Source organism: Protomyctophum bolini (genome assembly GCF_963924005.1).
Source record: "Protomyctophum bolini genome assembly, chromosome: 1".
In the NCBI taxonomy this organism is placed as follows: domain Eukaryota; kingdom Metazoa; phylum Chordata; class Actinopteri; order Myctophiformes; family Myctophidae; genus Protomyctophum; species Protomyctophum bolini.
In genome coordinates, this window is record NC_137862.1 from 40,231,454 (window position 1) to 40,250,597 (window position 19,144).

The 19,144-nt window shown below is 40.9% G+C and overlaps 2 protein-coding genes across 3 annotated transcripts; both read left to right on the top strand.

Annotated features, from left to right (window-relative positions):
• The first annotated feature begins 517 nt into the window (after positions 1-517).
• On the top strand, positions 518-8,116 carry eif3m (eukaryotic translation initiation factor 3, subunit M). Its single transcript, XM_080763183.1, has 11 exons — positions 518-646; positions 1,468-1,600; positions 2,546-2,684; positions 3,565-3,688; positions 4,150-4,244; positions 4,545-4,628; positions 4,902-5,001; positions 5,729-5,810; positions 6,219-6,362; positions 7,559-7,619; positions 7,869-8,116. The coding sequence occupies exons 1-11, from the start codon at positions 605-607 to the stop codon at positions 7,990-7,992; spliced, it is 1,128 nt and encodes a 375-aa protein (XP_080619309.1). The 5' UTR covers positions 518-604; the 3' UTR covers positions 7,993-8,116.
• Positions 8,117-14,264: 6,148 nt separating this feature from the next.
• On the top strand, positions 14,265-17,259 carry prrg4 (proline rich Gla (G-carboxyglutamic acid) 4 (transmembrane)). 2 transcript variants are annotated; one of them, XM_080762996.1, is made up of 7 exons: positions 14,265-14,493; positions 14,803-14,915; positions 15,019-15,182; positions 15,323-15,350; positions 16,125-16,269; positions 16,382-16,570; positions 16,712-17,259. In XM_080762996.1, the coding sequence occupies exons 2-7, from the start codon at positions 14,807-14,809 to the stop codon at positions 16,737-16,739; spliced, it is 663 nt and encodes a 220-aa protein (XP_080619122.1). In that variant the 5' UTR covers positions 14,265-14,493; positions 14,803-14,806; the 3' UTR covers positions 16,740-17,259. The 2 variants fall into 2 exon arrangements, with proteins under 2 accessions (XP_080619122.1, XP_080619121.1); XM_080762995.1 differs by having other exon boundaries at positions 14,265-14,490; positions 16,712-17,258.
• Positions 17,260-19,144: the final 1,885 nt, after the last annotated feature.

Here is a 19,144-nt window from a genome sequence, read left to right on the forward strand (position 1 = left end):
TGATGTCACGAGGCGTGACCATATATGGTTACTCTGCCCCTGAGCCACTGATGCCCCACAATGTTATGGGGGTCCTTGCAATTAAAAATGTTTGAGAAGAACCACTATATTACCATTACTGTCTGTTATGTTATAAATGGTAATAGTGATTGTGATGGCATCCTTTGATTGATTGATTGATTGATTGAACAGTTTGCAGAATTAGAGTACATTTCAAGCATAACTCAATACAAAAAACTGTTAACTGTGTGAGTGGACGACGCCATTGTTTACAAGAGGGTCCACCGTTTTCAATTCATCATAACATTTAGAGACCAAAATCCATCCTGTGTTACCAATAGAGGCAGCTCCTTAGAGTGGTTCTCAAATTGCGGTCCTTGAAATTAAATAGTTTAGACTTTAGTTTAGTATAGAGTAGACTAGAGTCTGAAAGTGATGTCAGACAGACAGGTCAGGTGTAATATAAAAAGGGGCTTCTGTCACTTTAACAACATGACCCGGAAGAAGAATCTTTCGACCGGCGCTGTTGTTTCTTTCCTTTCCGCTGGTGTGTCTCTCAGTGTGTGAGCGTGGATCAGACAACAGCTCCATAAAAACACACAAAATGAGCGTCCCGGCATTTATCGATATTACAGAAGAAGATCAGGTACCACTATAACCTTTTTTTAGAAGCGGTTATACCTAATTAACTATGCGGCTGACATTATAGCCACATGCCATGGTGCGATTGTGCTCAAATATTATAGCTTAGCATGCTAGTTATATTGCGAATGCTAACCAGAAAACACGCGAATGGCAACTTACCCCTCTGTACTGTCTGCAGTGTTATTAGCCCCTTTCGGGACCCTAGTTTACCTCGTCTGTATTTGGGACGTCGGTACCGAAGTCCCAAATACAGAAAAGGTAACCAAGGGGCTACACTTACAGCTGTGAACGATGTGTGTACATGTTGTACATATCTGTTTTATTCACAATGATCGTTATGATGATGATGTGGTTCCCACTTCCCAAACCTTTTCATGTCAAGGACCCCCAAATTGACACTTTGACTCATCAGCCCGCGCGGACCCCTCGACGTGAAAATGTATTTTCTTCTGTTTAAAGTTTTGGAGAGATGGGTTACTGAGAGATGACGCGAGACCTCTGTTACCGAACAAACTATGCTTACTCAGAATATAGAAATGTAATACTTATTTTAACAATGCCCCTTACATCAGCTTTTAAATGTATAATTATATAATTTGGTCCCCATGCCTTTAGGGTATTTTACCACTGTATATTTGCACAGACGTGAAATTAAACATATCCTTGCAGATTTATCCATCCTGATTCCTAACTATTAAGAGTGGTGGGTGCTGTGCTGCTATTAGTACTATACAGAGCAGTCAGGTGCAATCGGGTTTAATTTAAGGCAACATTACATTTATAAATTGCTTTGTTGTGTGTATGTGTGTTATATTTAACCAGGCTTCTGAGCTCAGAGCCTACCTAAAGTCTAAAGGGGCAGAGATCTCAGAGGAGAACTCTGAAAGTGGACTTCATGTGGATCTGGCTCAGATTATCGAGGCGTGTGATGTCTGTCTCAAGGATGATGACAAAGGTAATAATAATTTTGATATTTATTTATGAAGCCTTTCTGCACCATCAGACTGTTCTTTTCAAAATCTTAGTTTTTATTGCAATTTCCAATAATATAAATCTCAGATCACAGGGCAGACAAATAATGAACAGACTATGTTGTTGATGTTGAGCAACACATGTCTCTCCCAGACAAAAAAAACAAAAACATTCTCCCCTTCCAGTCCCAATTTAGTAAAGCCAATTCCCCAGCCTCCCTACGAGTACTCCATCTCTGCTAAACCCCCACAATAAGTAATTGGGAAGATAGCCTCGGTCAGGTCTCCTCCGATACCCGGGCCGTCAAGCTACCATCATCTTTTCACCAGTGAAGGGTCTCACTAGGGGGGCGTAACGCATGTGGAGGTACACTCCATCCCCCCACTTCCTCCCCCCCTGAACAGGCGCCCTGACCGTTTGTGGGGATCATCAATGCAGCGACAAAGATAAGCCCTCCCCATTCGGCTTCCCATCCGCAAACACGGCCAATTGTGTTCGTTGGAGCGCCCGGCCAAGCCGAATGCACCATGAAGACTGGTACTCCATGGTGGTGGCCTGACCACTGCCTGTTATCTGTATGTCATCAGGCTGTGAATGTCATCAGGCACCATTCTTTACCAAAAGAATGGTGTGCGGGCCCTACCTCCTTCCATAATTGCCTTTGCACCCACTGTCGAGGTGCGTGTAAATAAGTATGCTTATGTCATCAGGCTGGCCATAGACTGTGATGTGACAATCAAGTTGGGAATTCTGATTGTCCCAGTAATACAAGCGTGGGCGACTGGGCATACCACTAAGCATTTAAAATGTCATTGAAAGTGTCGGTGTGACCCACCTTAACTCAACTACTTCCCATATCCTGCATACTACATTAGCAGGCTGCTTGTATGCATGTATATATGAAACATTCTTCTTTCTCTGCCTACAGACGTTGAGAGTGTGATGAACAGTATCGTGTCTCTGTTACTGATCCTGGAGACAGAGAAGCAGGAGGCCCTCATTGAGAGCCTCTGTGAGAAGCTGGTGAAACCTCGTGAAGGAGAACGACCCTCCCTCAGGATGCAGCTGTGAGTGATCATCACCTGGTTCTAGGGTTGATCTGATCTTGGGGTCGATCACGTCATTTTCAAAAGATCGGAATTGGGTCGGAAGCACAAAAAAAAAAACCGTGATTGGGACATCCCTAGTATCAATATTATATCCATATCAAGATATTAGACTGGATATTGTCTGTGATTTTGGATACTGTACTATTGTGATATGGCATAAGTGTTCTATAAAAATATAAATATCGGATCGGGCAAAAATCCCTGGATGTAAACCAGTGATTCTCAAAGTGTTTTTTTTATTTATTTCAAGGACCCCCTGTTTAGGGCCATGGACCCACATAACTGGTTGATTGCCTATGCTATATAGTTTTTTTTAAATGATTTAACACATTTTGTAAAGCAGACGCACCACAAACAAGAATTACAATGAGGTAAAGATACTCTCTAGACTAGATTCGTTAACGGGAAAAACACTGAAATCCCACCCCTGTTAACCCATTTAGACCTGAGCTCGATTCTACAAAATGTCTTTTCATGACAGTTTTCTGAAAAACCGCATGTTTCTATATCGGTGGTTCTCAATATTTCATGTCAAGCACGCCCAAAAAGATATGTAATTGGCCGCCGACCCCCATCTGAACATATGTTGTTCCAGAGACCCTCCCAGTAGCAAAGATGTGAGTCTGTAACAATATATATTCAAAGATTTCAGGCACATTTTCACGATATTTAAAAAATAGCAGATCTACAAGCTCATAGCGCGGCACTGAGTCCCGCCCTATGAGCTTGTAGATCTGATATTTTTCAACAGCTAAAGTACAAAATAATGCTTAAAACACCAAAAGGGGTTCCCGCCCAAAATAAATAGCCTAACTGTGACTTTTGCACACTTTTACAGGCTGAGTAACCTGTTCCATGGAATGGATGAAAACACCCCTGTGAGGTACACGGTCTTCTGCGGCCTCATCAAGGTGGCAGCTACCTGTAATGCCATCGCCTTCATCCCAACGGACCTGGACCAGGTAGACGCCACTCTCCAGAGTCACCAGAAACACTGCACTGCACGTTGGCGCTAGGGATGTGAAACGACTCTGTATTTGGCGAGTCGACGTCAAATCCAGTCGACTTTTTTCACATCCCTAGTTTGCGCTGTCGAGCAGAAACCGTGTATGTGAAGTGAGGACGGCTTCACCTCTCAATGTATGAATGAATGAACTATTGTAAAGCGCTTAGAGCACTTGGAAAAGCGCTATAAAAATGCAATTCATTGTGTCCCAAGATCGTTACTTTTAGGAGAATTCATCCAATGTAGATCCATTGTATTATTTTTGTCACAAGCCCTTGTTAAAAACTTTAAAGCATAACAAATGACTGATCAACTTAGAAAATATTGATCGACACTTAATTCATTCATAATATGACGGTGTGTCGCGTTGGGTTTAAGACCAAACCAAGATTACTAATACTGTCTGCTCCTGATCAGGTGCGCAAGTGGATTATTGACTGGAACCTGACTACCGAAAAAAAGCACACACTGTTGAGGCTGGTCTATGAGGCGCTGGTGGACTGCAAAAAAAGGTAACTACCCATATACCATAATAGTTGATTTACTGTCAAGACGCTAGTCTCACGTAGCCAGACAACTATTCCACAATCGCCGAATGCTATATACTGTATATAGAGTCTGGATGATGCGTCACATACGCTTTATCGCTTACTCATGGAAATAGCTTCCGTTCTCCAGACTGTATGACGGAAGCATTTGAAAATTGTGAGAGGCAACAGTCTGGCCACGCGAGACTATCAAGATGCTGTCTCTTTCAGATCAGTTATATATATTATACAAAACGTTTTCCCTTGATTTGTGTTACTCTACAGCGATCCTGCTGCCAAAGTGATGGTGGAACTGCTGGGGAGCTACACAGAAGACAATGCTTCACATGCACGTACTGATGCCCACAAGTAATACTGGATCACCTTGTTTTTGTCCCTTTTTTCAGCTATTACCCTATAATATATATATACTTAATTGAACAGGGTCCACAGAGTTATCCATACTTGGTCAATTTTTTTCCCTTCGCACCCCATTTGCCGAAAATAGCCAAACTATAAACTCACAACACATTGCAGTGCAACATGTTGTGAGCTTGTAGACTTTTCTTTCCGGTCAATGTTAGGCGTTAGGGTTCATGTTTTGAAGATATAAATGACATGTGCTTGTCCTCTGTGTATCAGATGTATTGTCCGCGCTCTGAAAGACCCCAACACCTTCTTGTTTGACCACCTTCTGGCCCTGAAACCTGTTCGCTTCCTTGAGGGAGAACTCATTCATGATGTGAGTACTGGAGCATCTGCTCTGTATCATACCTGCAGATACACATGGAAGTGGGGGAATATACTGTAGGGGTAATTCCATATTCATTTATATGTCTTCAAAATGGAAGGCATTAAAATATATTAAAATGTAATAGTTTTATTAGGAGTTTCGCCGCCTCACCTCCGCTGTGTTCGTGCATTTTTCCACATGTAGGCGAAAGCCCACACCAATGGGTTGCCATGCAACTCCTTGCAACCAAGTGGTTGCGAGTAGACACATGTAGTTGCAAGCTACCATTGAATTGAACCAATTGAATCGCTTGGGTCGACATGCAGCGACGTGCAACAGGACATATCACACTGCTGGGACGAACAAATACCACCCAATTTTTAGGACGGCACCATTATTATTAAACGGATAGATATGTACAGTACATAGATACATATCTCGGTATATATAACATTTTCAGTAACATTTTATATGTTAGTGATGTCTTAGGCTTTTTTCACACAACCGTATATTTACACATTGCTGTCGAAACTGTGTATCTCCATATTTCAAGTTTTTTTTTATTTTGGTAAATGAATTATGTACATAATTATTAAATGCATGTCTGTTCCATTTTCTCTGAATGTTGGAATGTACAAACAGTTCTTCCTCATCACTTTCCTTTGACAACTATTATCAGCTTTCACAATTGATAAATCTTGGTTATCAACGTTATCTTTCCTTGTCACTTTCACAGCTATTAACCATCTTTGTGAGTGCAAAACTGGTAGCATATGTAAAATTCTACGAGAACTGCAAAGACTTCATTGACTCTCTTGGTGAGTAGTGTCAACTACGGATGTTCAAGTCCATCGATATCTGCACAATATTGATATACATTTTATTTATTGATTACATTTTGTCTTACCTGAACACATTGCGTATAAATAATTATGAATCAAATACACGGACACACAAAGCTACTCCACTGCTCTGTTGACATAGCCCAGGAATGTGCATATCAGCAGTGTCTCTCTTGTCACACACCACTTAAGCTGAGGTGTAATTAAAAGAGTGCGTAGGATGGGCTCTCAAAAGAAAATACATCGTGGAATGGTGTTTGTGTTAATGTGTACATTTTCCTGACCACAAGCTCCTGACTAGAGATGCAATTAAGATGTGGAAACTCCCAGAGTTATGTGTAATTGACTGTGTGTGTTTAATGATCCCTGTACACTTGTTTCCAGGCCTATCTCATGAGCAAAACATGGCCAAGATGCGTCTGTTGACGTTCATGGGAATGGCGGTGGAATTCAAGGAGATCTCCTTTGACACCATGCAACAGGAACTACAGATTGGTGCTGAAGATGTTGAAGCCTTCGTCATTGACGGTATGCCCACTAGACCTGAAATTAGTTAAATTATTTGTGCTCAGTCTGCAAGTATATTGAAGCATTTTCTAACGGCGCCGTAGGCTAGTGATGAAGGGAAAGAAAGTTTGCATAGTTCCCGTTGCGCCATTGTGATGCCTTCCTTTACCTCACTTCCTGTACACATGGGTGCAGAACTACGTTTACAGATGGATGTCTGTTTACACCTTTTGTGCTAAAAACGTGTATACTCGTCCTCTCAATAAAACCTTTGGGTTGCTAAGGACGTGTATAGGCATCTTTAGGTCCTTTTTAATGATTTCAAACAGGATCGCTGTAATTAATTAACAGCTCTCACGTTGCTAAGCAACACCTTGTTCAGCGCTCCTGGACATGTTTTGCGCATGCGCACATCATTCACTTTACGGGCCGACAACTTGCTATTATCTCTGAATCTACGTCACTGTCCATGGTTTTGATCAGAACGGCAATGTTCTGTCCTAATTTCTGACTTATCCAAGCATCTCGTTTGGAATATTAACGCTTCTAAAGCGAGATCAGACCAGGTAGCGTGAGGTAGTAATGGAAGATTATACTGTGATCTGGTAACTGGGGATCCGTCTCTTTAAGAGAACATTGGCGGTGACGTTGTGCTAGTGACGTCATTGGCTATCAGGGAAACAAACGGCTGTTAGCCACGAGCAGCCACGGGCGCTGCACGCAGGCTCGAAAGAACGTGACTGGACACCAGTAAAAAAAAATGTCAAAATTGGTCACCAGCACCCATTGTGTACAGAGGCAGAAAGGACAGCCCAAAACCATGTTGGATGGAGTAGTAGTCGATGGCCTATGGACCTAAGTAAATAACCCATGTGTACAGAGGGAGTGTCAGTGTCAGGCTGCAGTCGGCTTGCAATGAGGTCTAGTCTGGACTACAGATCATTTTGGGGAGAAGAAATGTTTTTGTCTGTATGACCTAGCTTGGATGCTACTTTCTTATCACTATCTCTGATTTGAATAGATGGTATGCGCATAAATGCATAAATTGAGTGGCAAGGGTTAGGGTTAGCATAAAGTGAGTTTAACATCGTTTAACGTTTAATGCAATCAGATAGAACTTTTCTGTTTGGATGTATGGGCTGCCGAGGCCAGCTGCTTTGTGTTTAATGCTGAAACTACACTACATTTTATGCCTGTATGCTTTTTTTCCTCTGTAGCCGTTCGGACCAAGATGGTGTATTGCAAAATTGACCAAACACAGCGAAAGGTTGTTGTGAGGTAAGCAGTTGAGAAATATTTCTTAGCAAGTAAATCTCTGCTCATATTGAATGTTTTAGAATTTGGCTGAACTGTGGATACAGTGTTGCCTTGCAGACTTGAGTTAAAAAAATATTTATTTACACTTTTGTATCATCTTTCCTCGATGACGTAAGATGTCTCCGTCCTCGACATCAGTTTGTGTCGTCGTTGACCTGCTCTTATGTGTCAAATTAACACTTGAACCCTTTTCTGTTGCTACCCTATCAGCCACAGCACACACCGCACCTTTGGCAAGCAGCAGTGGCAGCAGCTGTTTGACAGCCTCAGCTCCTGGAAGGGCAACCTGGCAACCGTGAAGACCAGCCTGCAGACCCTGTCGCCCTCTGCTTAATACCGCCTCTCCCCTCAATGTCTACACTAACAACTCCTCCACTCCGCTCAGCTCTACTCATTTACAGGCTTGAATAGATCACCATTTTTATATGAGCTAAATAAAAAAAACAGTGGAGATATTCTGTGATTGCCTCTCACTTGTTTAATAATAATAATTGAGCTTTGTGGTGATGAAGCTATTTTTATGTGATCCATGCAAGTACAGGTGCAGCGTTAAGCACGTGTTGCATCCACTTATAAACTTCTTTCAGAGAATATTAATTTGTTTATATAAATTCAAATAGCCACTAATCTACTATACCAAAGTAGTCGGCTGTTGATGGCCATTAAGCTCACATGATTAACCACCTCATAAATAGATGGATCGTAGCACAGGGTAGACTCGAACCGTGTGTGTGTGTTGCGTGTGTGCGCGCATCTGAGAGCATCTGGCTCTTATTAAAGACAGATTGGCAGTATTAGATGAGCTGTGACTGAGGTGAGAAATGGCCTCTTGCTAAATGTGACAAAAGGGCTGGTTTTCTTGGAAAAAAACTGCAGAAGTGACGATAACATGACCTTAAGGTGACCCTGTCAACTTGAGGTCAGATCAGACCATAGCATCAACAGTTGCAGCTTGTGGTCAGGCTGACCCCGGGACCTCTTAAAGCGCCACACATCTCTTGCTTGTTAGTCATAATTCAGTGAAATTCTGAATGGCTCTATTGATCCTTGCACAAGACCTGTGTCTTGTGCAAAGTGTGAAAGTTGCATATCTTAATCCTAATTTAAATCGCTACGGATCGATATGTTGCATTGAATGCGAAGGAATACAAGCTAAACTAAATTCAGAACCCCACAAAGCTTTTCAATTTGTGCTCAAATCTGTTTTCAGGCAATAGTCCAGAGCATTAGGATGTGAGCTCTGGTGATATATAGCCCAGGCATTAGGTGTAAAAGAGGTCTGTTAGAGTTCTTTGCCCCTGTGGGGACTGTGATGAAATCCGTACAAACTGACAAAGAGCAGACTACTGACACTGCACTATTCCAGTGCTTCCCTTCCACACCCAACTCACACAGTGCTGCTTCTATGGTTGTCGGGCTGTACATTTTGTTTAGCTGTGATACCATTCTAATTGTACTGTACTGCGGCGAGGAATCCTTTTCTCCATCACTAAGAATTACTTTACTTTGACAGTCTTGCAATATTGTTTATACATGTGCATTAGGTGTTCTTACAGAGCTGAAAGATTAAAGGGACTTCATCTGTACTGTTAAGGCCTATTCATACACTTTTAGGTGATAAGGTAAAACAGAGATGTGCTAGGGTGAGCGGTGAGTGGCTTATCACCGCAGCATGACGTCATTTCGGTGGTCACTTTATCAACTAAAACTGGAGTATGAGACACAGGAGAGAAATTAGGAGACTGCTTTGTCCAAAAGCCATTCTACTGGCCACTAAACCATCAAACTTGTGTTTGGTGATGATATGTCACAGTCCTTACCCCAAGTCTGCAGAAGCTCACCCCTCACTTCTATCTTCATGTCCACAGGGAGCAGCATCTCCACATCTTATCAGGGGGAGTAAATCATACAACACATTCTCAGGGAGCACAACCTCATCACAGTCACCAGCAAGGTGGAGCGTAGAGGGAGCAGATAGGAACAATTGGAGAGACAAGGAATTTGGCTTCAGTAGAAAGGTAGCAAAGCCTTGTGTCCTTTGTTTCAATGTATTCTATTCTTTACCGCCGATTAATTTTCTTTCTCTGTTCAACTACATGAGGTGTTTAATCCCAAATAATATTCAGTCTCTGAGATCGCTCCATATATCTAATGCTAGGGTTGGTCTATATGCGGTGCATATATAGTGACCCTTTCTTCTTATAGCTAGTTCTACAAATGGCTGTGCCCCCTTGGCAAATACAGCCTAAATGATCAATTGCCCCTCACTGATGTCCCAAAGAGAGCTAAATGAATTCCCCAAAACCCCAGCTGCAGTTAACTATTAATCATAACGGTTTACATTATGTGTGGTGCAAGTGGGCAATATCATCTCGCATCACACGCTAGATAAAGTCTGGAATTTCACATTCACATCACCCCTATTTCTCTGTATCAACATTCCTTGGGGTAATTCTACAATTCTGACATTATCCAGAGACACAGCCAAGTCGCAGCGAGGAGAGGGTCTCTCACTACACTTCAATTAGCACCATTCAGTAGTAGTCAGCCAGAAAAATGGCTGATTGCATCCTATCTCCACGTTACATAAACACTGGGCTAGCAAGAAAGATATATCTATTTACATGTGAGTGTGAGACATAAACACTACTATTCACATCATGTTTTGCCAGGCAGAAACGGGTACACTAGTGATACAAACAGTCTATGTTGTCACTTGATGTTTAATTGTGTTGTGTTTACAGAGTGAATCTTATCAAGGTCACTTCTGTATGGCAGATTCAGAAACCCATGAAGTATTCCCATACAAGGACTTCATGGTATAGGGACCTCCTATACCAGGGGTCACCAACCAGGGGTTCGCGATCTACCAGTCGATCGCGGGAACGTTTCCAGTCGATCGCGAAGTGTCCGACCCATTTGAATAATGTCAGTGCCGCTCGTCACATGCAAATTAATTTTGAGCAGAGCGCTGTGGCTCTGAGTTTGAGAATAGACCCCATCGTCCAAGGGTGTGTGTGCGTGTGTGGTGGGTGGGTGGTATCTTAGCAACACTGAATGATCTGTCCCATTGGTCGTGTGCTCGTATCATGAGCCAATGGCTGCAGCTCTGAGCTTCCCAGACCCAGGTTCACATCAAGGTTCACAACAAGCCGTAAAGAGAACTGACAGGGCTGCTACCATATTAGCAGCTGTGAGCGCTCTTCTCTTCTCGTGAAGAAAGCAGGACAGAGTTGTCAAATAAATCCCGCCGTCATTCATACTGTATTTATTCTCCGACCCGACATTAAAATACGGAACAACGTGCGTTCATTACGGGCTCGTGACAGGCTGCAGACACTTGAGTACTAGCCGATAGCGCCCTGCTCCTTCAGTTTTCGTTGTTCGTTGTTATAATATTTTTTATTATTGGGATTTGATCATTGATGCAAATTCTAAACATATGGATGCAGCTGCAGAAGTTGTGTTGCTTAAAGGAATGCATAGTTGCGTTCTCCTCAACTGCTGCGCAGCAACAACAAAAATATAAAAATGAGAAAAATATACTGAATATACCAGTCTGCAATGCAAACTAATAGGCGAGTGCACTCCAGGGCATATGCAAAGGGAAAGAATGACTTCTGTCCGTGACAATAATCAATGCTACAGTTTGAATTCTGTACACATGCACACATAGAGCAAAAAATATGATAAATATGAAATATGAAAACTTGTTGAAGTACAACACATGAGTCAAGTAGCTGCTTTTGTATCAAACCCTTTCCTCTTTACTGAGCCTACTGTCATTGAACTGCTGTCCGATAAAATGCAGGATGTGTTTGCATTAACTTCAGATATTTAAATGGAGATTATTGGATTAGTAAGTGACTGTCACCTGCAGGTCAGAGCTAAAGAGAAGGAATTTTGGTCTCTTGTAAGCAGAGAAGTATCCCCTGATTGTGTCGTGTGCACTGAAGCTGCATGCCTATACTTTGGTTCCACGTACTTATGTGAAATGGCCTTTTCACAAATGAAAATAATAAAATCCAAGTTTAGAACTCGTATGACTGACTCACATCTTAATGACACCCTCAGACTGGCAATCACTAAATATGAACCAGATTTCAAAACGCTTGCAGATAAAGTGCAGTCACAGCAGTCTCATTAAAGGTGGGCTGACCCTGAGAGTATGTCACCATATCTGTGCAAATATATATGGTCATGTTATGCCTATGTCATTTGAACATCTGCCAATGTGAATATTCATTGAAATGAGAAACAAAATATTTCTAATACTAATTATTTCTAATTTGTCTTAATATTATTTGACATTGATAATATAACTTACTATAAGTATTTATTCTAATTTAAGCTTTAGTCTTTGTGTGGATGTGTGCACATGCATTGAGCCTGTCAGAAATAGCAAAAAAACAAGTGTTTTTTCTAACACGTTTTAGTGGTAGATCTTGGCTTACAATTGGGAATAAAATGGGCTCTTGGGCTTGAAAAGGTTGGTTACCACTGTCCTATACCTTGCTAAGACTCCTGTCCTGAGTTCACTACTTTGAATTTAGCTATAAGAGGTTTTCTGTGCCTTTAAAAGGATCTTAAAGCCCATGTACTCCCAAAATACAGCATTGTGTTACAAGAGTAATTTACACACTCCCGTTAAAAAGCAAAGAGACAACATTGTGAACATAAAAAGAGCATTGGGAATGAAACACAGGTTGGTGAAATATGACATAGGGGCTCTCTTTTCTCCATTAAGGGGTCATTAAAGTAAGCTGTCCCCTAAATCCCAGTAAGTTGTATCAGACAGCCTGACAGGGGGTCACTTTGCATAGCCAGTGACATAAGAATTCAGTCCATGAAGTGAAAGGGAGGAGAATTATATGTCACCCAAAGTGGCTCAGGTTGAAGGTCATCACTTTTCCAGATTATCTACCAGTCATTGTGGACTCGTTTTAGTTCTACACACTATACTACAGTGTACACCCCTTGTGTTTATTAACAACACATAACGTAACAACGTGAGTGAGTGTAGCCTACAAACGGAAACAATGTCAGTGTGTGTGTGTGTGTGTGTGTGTGTGTGTGTGTGTGAATATTTTAAAGTTATTCTATAGAATATAGTAAAAATCTAATCCAATTGTTACAATTTTGAAACGTGTCATAGTTTCATAGCCCACTTGCCAGCATTAGTCATAAATGGATACCACCACGATTTAGACCATGTTCAGGATATTTCATCCAGACATCCCCATATATGGAGATAATTGATATACCCATGGGTCTGACATAGACTCGTCTTGAACCCCATATATGGAAATAATTGACCTACCCATGGCTGACATCATAGACTCTTGTGGAACCCCATATATGGAGATAATTGACCTACCCATGGGTCTGACATCATAGACTCTTGTGGAACCCCATATATGGAGATAATTGACGTACCGATGGCTGACATCATAGACTCTTCTGGAACCCCATATATGGAGATAATTGACATACCCAGGTCAGACATCATAGACTCTCCTGGAATCGTTACCTCATATATGAAGATAATTGACTTACCCAGGTCTGACATCATAGACCCCACCCTGGAAGCTGCATATATGGCCTATGATATGACCCTATCTTTGGGCATGACTGAAATCTGGACACACGCACCGCAGCCATAAAAGGCAAGTGAATCTTCAGATCTTCCAGAAATTATACCCAGAGCATCAACTACTCCAAGTCACAAAGCAGATACAGATTCCACAGAGCTGCCGCAATCAGCAATATTAGACATTCACTTCCCAGGACCCAGGTACTGACACTTTTCTTCTAAAATGTTTATACAACTTTATCCAACTGGATTGGTTCCGAGCTCTAATTGGAAATGTATATGTATTTTGGAATCCTATCAGTGGCTGCCATTTCATGGTGCCACATTAATTAGTTTCCAGCTTTTTACCCCCTGATAAATTATTTTAAGCAGACTCCTTCCTGGTGAAGCATGATTTGAATCATGACCATAATAAAACATTTGAGAAAATAATATTTGAAAACGGCAAAAAAGTAATTAAATAGCCTATTCAAGTATTTTTTGACCCAGAATCAAATGTTTTATGGTCATGATTCATGCCTGTTGACTAAAGTGATCCTGATCCCAACAGCGCAGCGCTAATTAGAAAGTTGTTTTGATGGTGGTGACTGTGTGCGTGGGAACCTTAGTGGGAACTGGGAAGGCACTCAAGCAGTCATTTTGCAGAAATCCTTCTGAATGTCTTTGCCAAAGGGCAAGTGAGATCATTGTACGGGTCAGATGTTTGTTGGTTTTGGGTGCCACCCAGTGTCCATGTCCTAACTTTTTTCTTTTTTATATATATATTTTTTATATTTTTTTAATATCTGGTGTAGAGCGGATGCGGAAACGATCTACGTGAGTACATGTATGTGTTTGTGCAAATTACCGGATACAGTAGGCGGGCTCTAGACCGGATCTGTGCATGAAGGTACTGCGGAGTGACGCAAGGTTAGTCTATTTCCAGGTGAAACTGAAAACTTTCGATTGGCTGGGTCTACGGAGTCTACTCTGTACTCTGCACAACACAGGTAGTAGGCTATATCGGAACGGAAGAGGCTAGGTTGAGCACGCACTACTCACTAGAATAGAATGATAAAGGTGGTTTTGGAATAAATAAAAACGAATACTTGCTCGCTGAGTCGCTGGAATGTCACACGTGCCTCTCATTGACTAGTTGCCTAGAACACGGAGTTTACAAATGATGTTCTGCGGGATACTCTTCCATCAGGGGAACTTCCAACACCACTACAACTCAGCTGTTTTGGGCGATCGCTCAAGGTAGTCAGTCACGTTATCCACCAACCGGAATTACCGGATAACGACCCAAACCCCTTATAAACATGTATATGATGCTGTCTATTTGATATGAAGAACTAATTAAGATGGTTAATTTTCGGGCTTTATAGTTTTCTAAACATGTTAATCCATAAGCCATTGTTTATCTGTACCTGTTGATTTCGAAACCAGCTGAGCCAACACATTAATGCTATGGACCAGAGCTAAGCCAACACTAGCCTTGCCTACAAGTTCAACTGATAAGCTGCATGGGTGTGCTATATAGTAATACAAATCAATGCCCCACCTGAACAGGTGAATGGCCATGTTTTTCTATCTATTTCTGCTCTTTCAACTGCTGTCCTGTGGAGACCTCGCGTGCACCAAAAGAAGGTTGCTGCTGAATGCAGAATCAGAGAACCAGGAAGGTGAGATGACGTCATCAAATGTATATAGTTTGTTTCATGTTGATATTTTGACATATTATGTCAATCTCTGTTCATTTAACCTAACTGAGTCAAACCTTTTTAGTTTTTGTGGGAGAAGAGGAGGCAAATAAGTTCTTGGGACGCCACCTACTGTTCAATCGCTTTGACTTTGAGATCTTCACTCCTGGAAATTTGGAGAGGGAGTGTTATGAAGAAGTTTGCAACTATGAGGAAGCACGAGAGGTTTTTGAAAATGACCAGGATACAGTTAAGTGATATCATGCTATATACTTATCGGCATTTGGGAAACATGCATTCAGAAGAGGCTTTTGAATGATGATTTGCAGAAACCCAACCTTGACATCAGATAGATACCACTAACCTTTTACTGATCTTTTATTTTGCAGGAGGCATTTTGGAAGAAGTACACAGAGGGTAAGATATCACAGAATTAAAAGGAATGTTGGGTTCAATTATGTAGCTCAAATACAGGGCTGTCACTTTACATCTTTATTTCTGAATGTTTATAGCTAAAATATGTTCAGTTGTGTTGTGTTGTGCTGTTCATTGCAACTTGCAAGACAAATAGGATGCTGCTGGTGCAAACCAACCTGTTCCACTACGTGATCAACTAATTATATGGTAGAGTAAGACAGAGTTATGGGGCTTCAGTCCAATGGTGGCTCTCCTACATAGAATGGGGATAACAAATGGGGACAAGTCCTGGACCAGAAGTAGGCAGAAATGCATTGGACCCAGGCAACAGCCCAGCTTTAATGATTTTAAATCCCTTTATTTTAGATTGTTTTGTAGTAATCCTACAACATAAACATTAGAGACTTTAATTGTTACTGTACAATACTTTTAAACAGTTGGCATGTTGCACACATGCCTAAAATTGCTCTTATTTGTGCCGCACTCGTTGAATACAATGTATTTCAAACTCCAGCTTGTCCCCCTTTCAAGCTGCATGAACAGCGCTCGAGCGCTCTGTTTCTGCCCCCTCAATATCGTAACTCTTCTATCAGATGGCTCTGGTAGAAATTACTATTTAGGTTTGTCTATTTGGTTGTCCAGAAAACTAAACTCTGCAATTGTTATTATATTAAAATCAAAGACTATTTTGCACATCACTTCCACTAACAGTCACGTGCTGTGTATACTGTACTAGCCATAAAATAACATGGTTTGATCTGTGTTGGTGCACAGACAAGGACAAGGGTCCGTCACGTGTGGACGTTACATCCCTTCTTGTGGGCTTGATTGCTGCTGGTGTGTCAGTTGTTGCTATAGGCCTTCTGGTCTGGTACTTCTGTCAAGGCAAATGTAAGGATGACTTCTCCCGCCGTGGTAGGTGAGTGAAACGTCATTTGTTAAACATTCTTGCTAGCAGCATACCCACGGTTATGCACCTGTGCGTTAATGCATCGTGTGTGTGCCTCACTGCCTCTATTCAACTCTTTCAGTTCCATTAGGTCACGACCAAGGCGCAGTAATGCATCTCTGATCATTCGGAGACTGGAGGAGGTGTCACTACAGCCTGTCATCCCACTCCCACCGCCAATAGAGGACATCGATGCCCCAGGGCTGCCCTCCTATGAGCAGGCCATAGCCAAGAATGGACCACATGATGCCCCACCTCCACCCTATCCTGGGTATTTGTACAGTTATTACTCATAAATGCATCAATGCATCAGCTAACTTATTAAATCCTTACTTGTATGAGGACTGAGGTCACACTAACACATACAACCTAAAGAAATTATTTTAACATATTGTTTTTGTTTTCCTGCAAGCTCACGACCTGGAAGCATTCGTCGATAGTATGTGTGGTACAAGACGTCTACATATTTGTCAACATCAAACAGACATTTCTACATTTTAAAATCACCTCTGCTTCAGGGTCTACTATCAAAATGTATATAAATCCCAAGATGTACTGTCTGCATTGGTATGGTAACGCCAGGAGTCTACGATTGTCAAGATGTACAGCATTGGTATGGTCACATCCGGAGCCTACGATTTTAAGAACTCTTGTTCACTTTTCCAAATGTTTTTTAATATACTCGTCTTAAAATTACTAGTCCCAGAACATTATTACAGCAATGTGCATTCCTTAACTCCTTATTAGTTAACTCTAGTAACTGTTCACAAAAGAATGATCATGTTTGACATGCTTGATGTTGTAGGCCCCATGCCAGGTTCCCCTTTTAGTAGTTGATTTTACTGTTGGTTGTTGTTTACGGATTGTTATATACTTTAGTGAATGGAAAATGAAGAAACCAATGTGTCATAAGCTATTTCTGCAACTGGGAATTACATATTGCTAAACCTTAAAGGAGAATTTTCAGACTAGAAGGCTTTATTACCTTATTTGTAGTTGTTACATCCAGTTAACCCTAACCCAAAGAGGTCCAGAGGTGTTTTGTGCAAAAGTGCATTATTGGCTATTTCCTCTACCATAAGCCCTCAATGATTAAAAAAATATATATATATATCCTCTCTTCATAATGTAAATAGTATCCCAAGCGGCACACTTTACTACTTATTTCGATGGAAATAAGCGAATTGGCACTAAAACCCAACCCAGATTGAGGCCTTATGCTAGGGGAAATAGCCAATAATGCGCTTTTGCACAAAACACCTCTGGACCTCTTCGGTGGGGATGTAACAACTACAAATAAAGGTAAGAAAGCCTTCTAGCCCGATATTCTCCTTTAAAGGATACTACCAAAGCTTTTACATTTATTTTTATTTCATTTTTTTAAATTTCATATTTGGTTCCAAAGACAGTCCATCATTAGCAAAACGGATAAATAAAAATAATACGGGTTAAAAGACAAAAATTGCCTGGCATGACAGCAGACCAGTAACATGGCATATCATGTACACTGGAAATGTTCACTTTAGTGAATACACAGAGACACTCTAATAACATGGATGTTTGTTTGCTGTAATGTGGCGCATTATTCATCATTTGTGATTTTTTGTGATCTATTTTAACATTGGAGTATGTCTATGGAGCCAAATAAGAAGTGTTTGCAAGTCTCAGCTTGAGTAGAAATGCTGAAGCTGAGTTAGTACTGTTCTACCATGTAAGACTATTTAAACTGTTTTTATTTGCATTTTCAACCAAAAACATTTACATCTACCATGTAAGATGAATATTGCTTTTAATTAAAGGGAGATGCTCATGTGATTCTGAATGAAGAGTAAAATTAATGAAGACAGATTTTTTAATGGACTTATGGCACGTCCATAAATGGAAATGCCATAATCAAAAGTCCAATTCCTTCCAACATGTTCCAACTTCAGCCTGCTCTGTTTTGTTTGGAATCTGTGTTCATCACCATATCTAATATACCAGTAAATACTGTGCTAACCTGTGAAATCACTGCCTAATGTATTATGGCACAAAAAAGGCAACAACGGTTTAGATATAAATTATGGCAATATTTGATTCCATTATTTTTTATGTTTAATTTTAATTAAGTTTAAGGTTTAATGTTTTTACACCAGTGATGAGTCAAGTGGCTACCAATGTCTGAATAATGGGTAAATAGGATAAAGTATTGATGTCTGATAAATCATGACATAATGCAGAAAACAAGTTCAGAAGAGGAAGAAGCGGGCCCTTGACAATACTGTACCTCTTCCTGTTTCATCAGATATTATGTCTAACTTATGATGCCAAAGTTCACGATGACCTTATGGGTCAATGTACTGAAGGTTGTTTTTTCCCCCCTGCTGCTCAGTGATTGTAAGCAAAAATACTTGAAAACTGTCAAATGTTTTAAATAAAGTTTTAAGTGTGTTTTTGTTTTCAGCCACATCATGATACAAATATGTTAATCCTCAGGTGTAGTCAGACTGCATCAAATTAACAGATTGTGTCCTTCAACTAAACAAGTTGAAGGACTAGAGGGGGAAAAGGAATAATATTGAATCTGACTGTTGAATGATTCTCCCACTCAGTATTTTGTTGGTGTGCTTTCTCTAAAAGTATGTCTCAAAATGCTATCATTTTCACAAATTTCCATGATGTGTCCCCCACACACATACACACACACAATGGGCTATTGATACAGTATCAGTGTGTATCATACAAACAACACGACCTCCATAGCCTGCTATAGCCTAACTGTAAAACAACCATGCATGCAGGTGGTAAGAAGAAGGGTCGGTAGTCAAATAAAACTTCCAACCCAAGTAACCGTTTGCGGTGCATC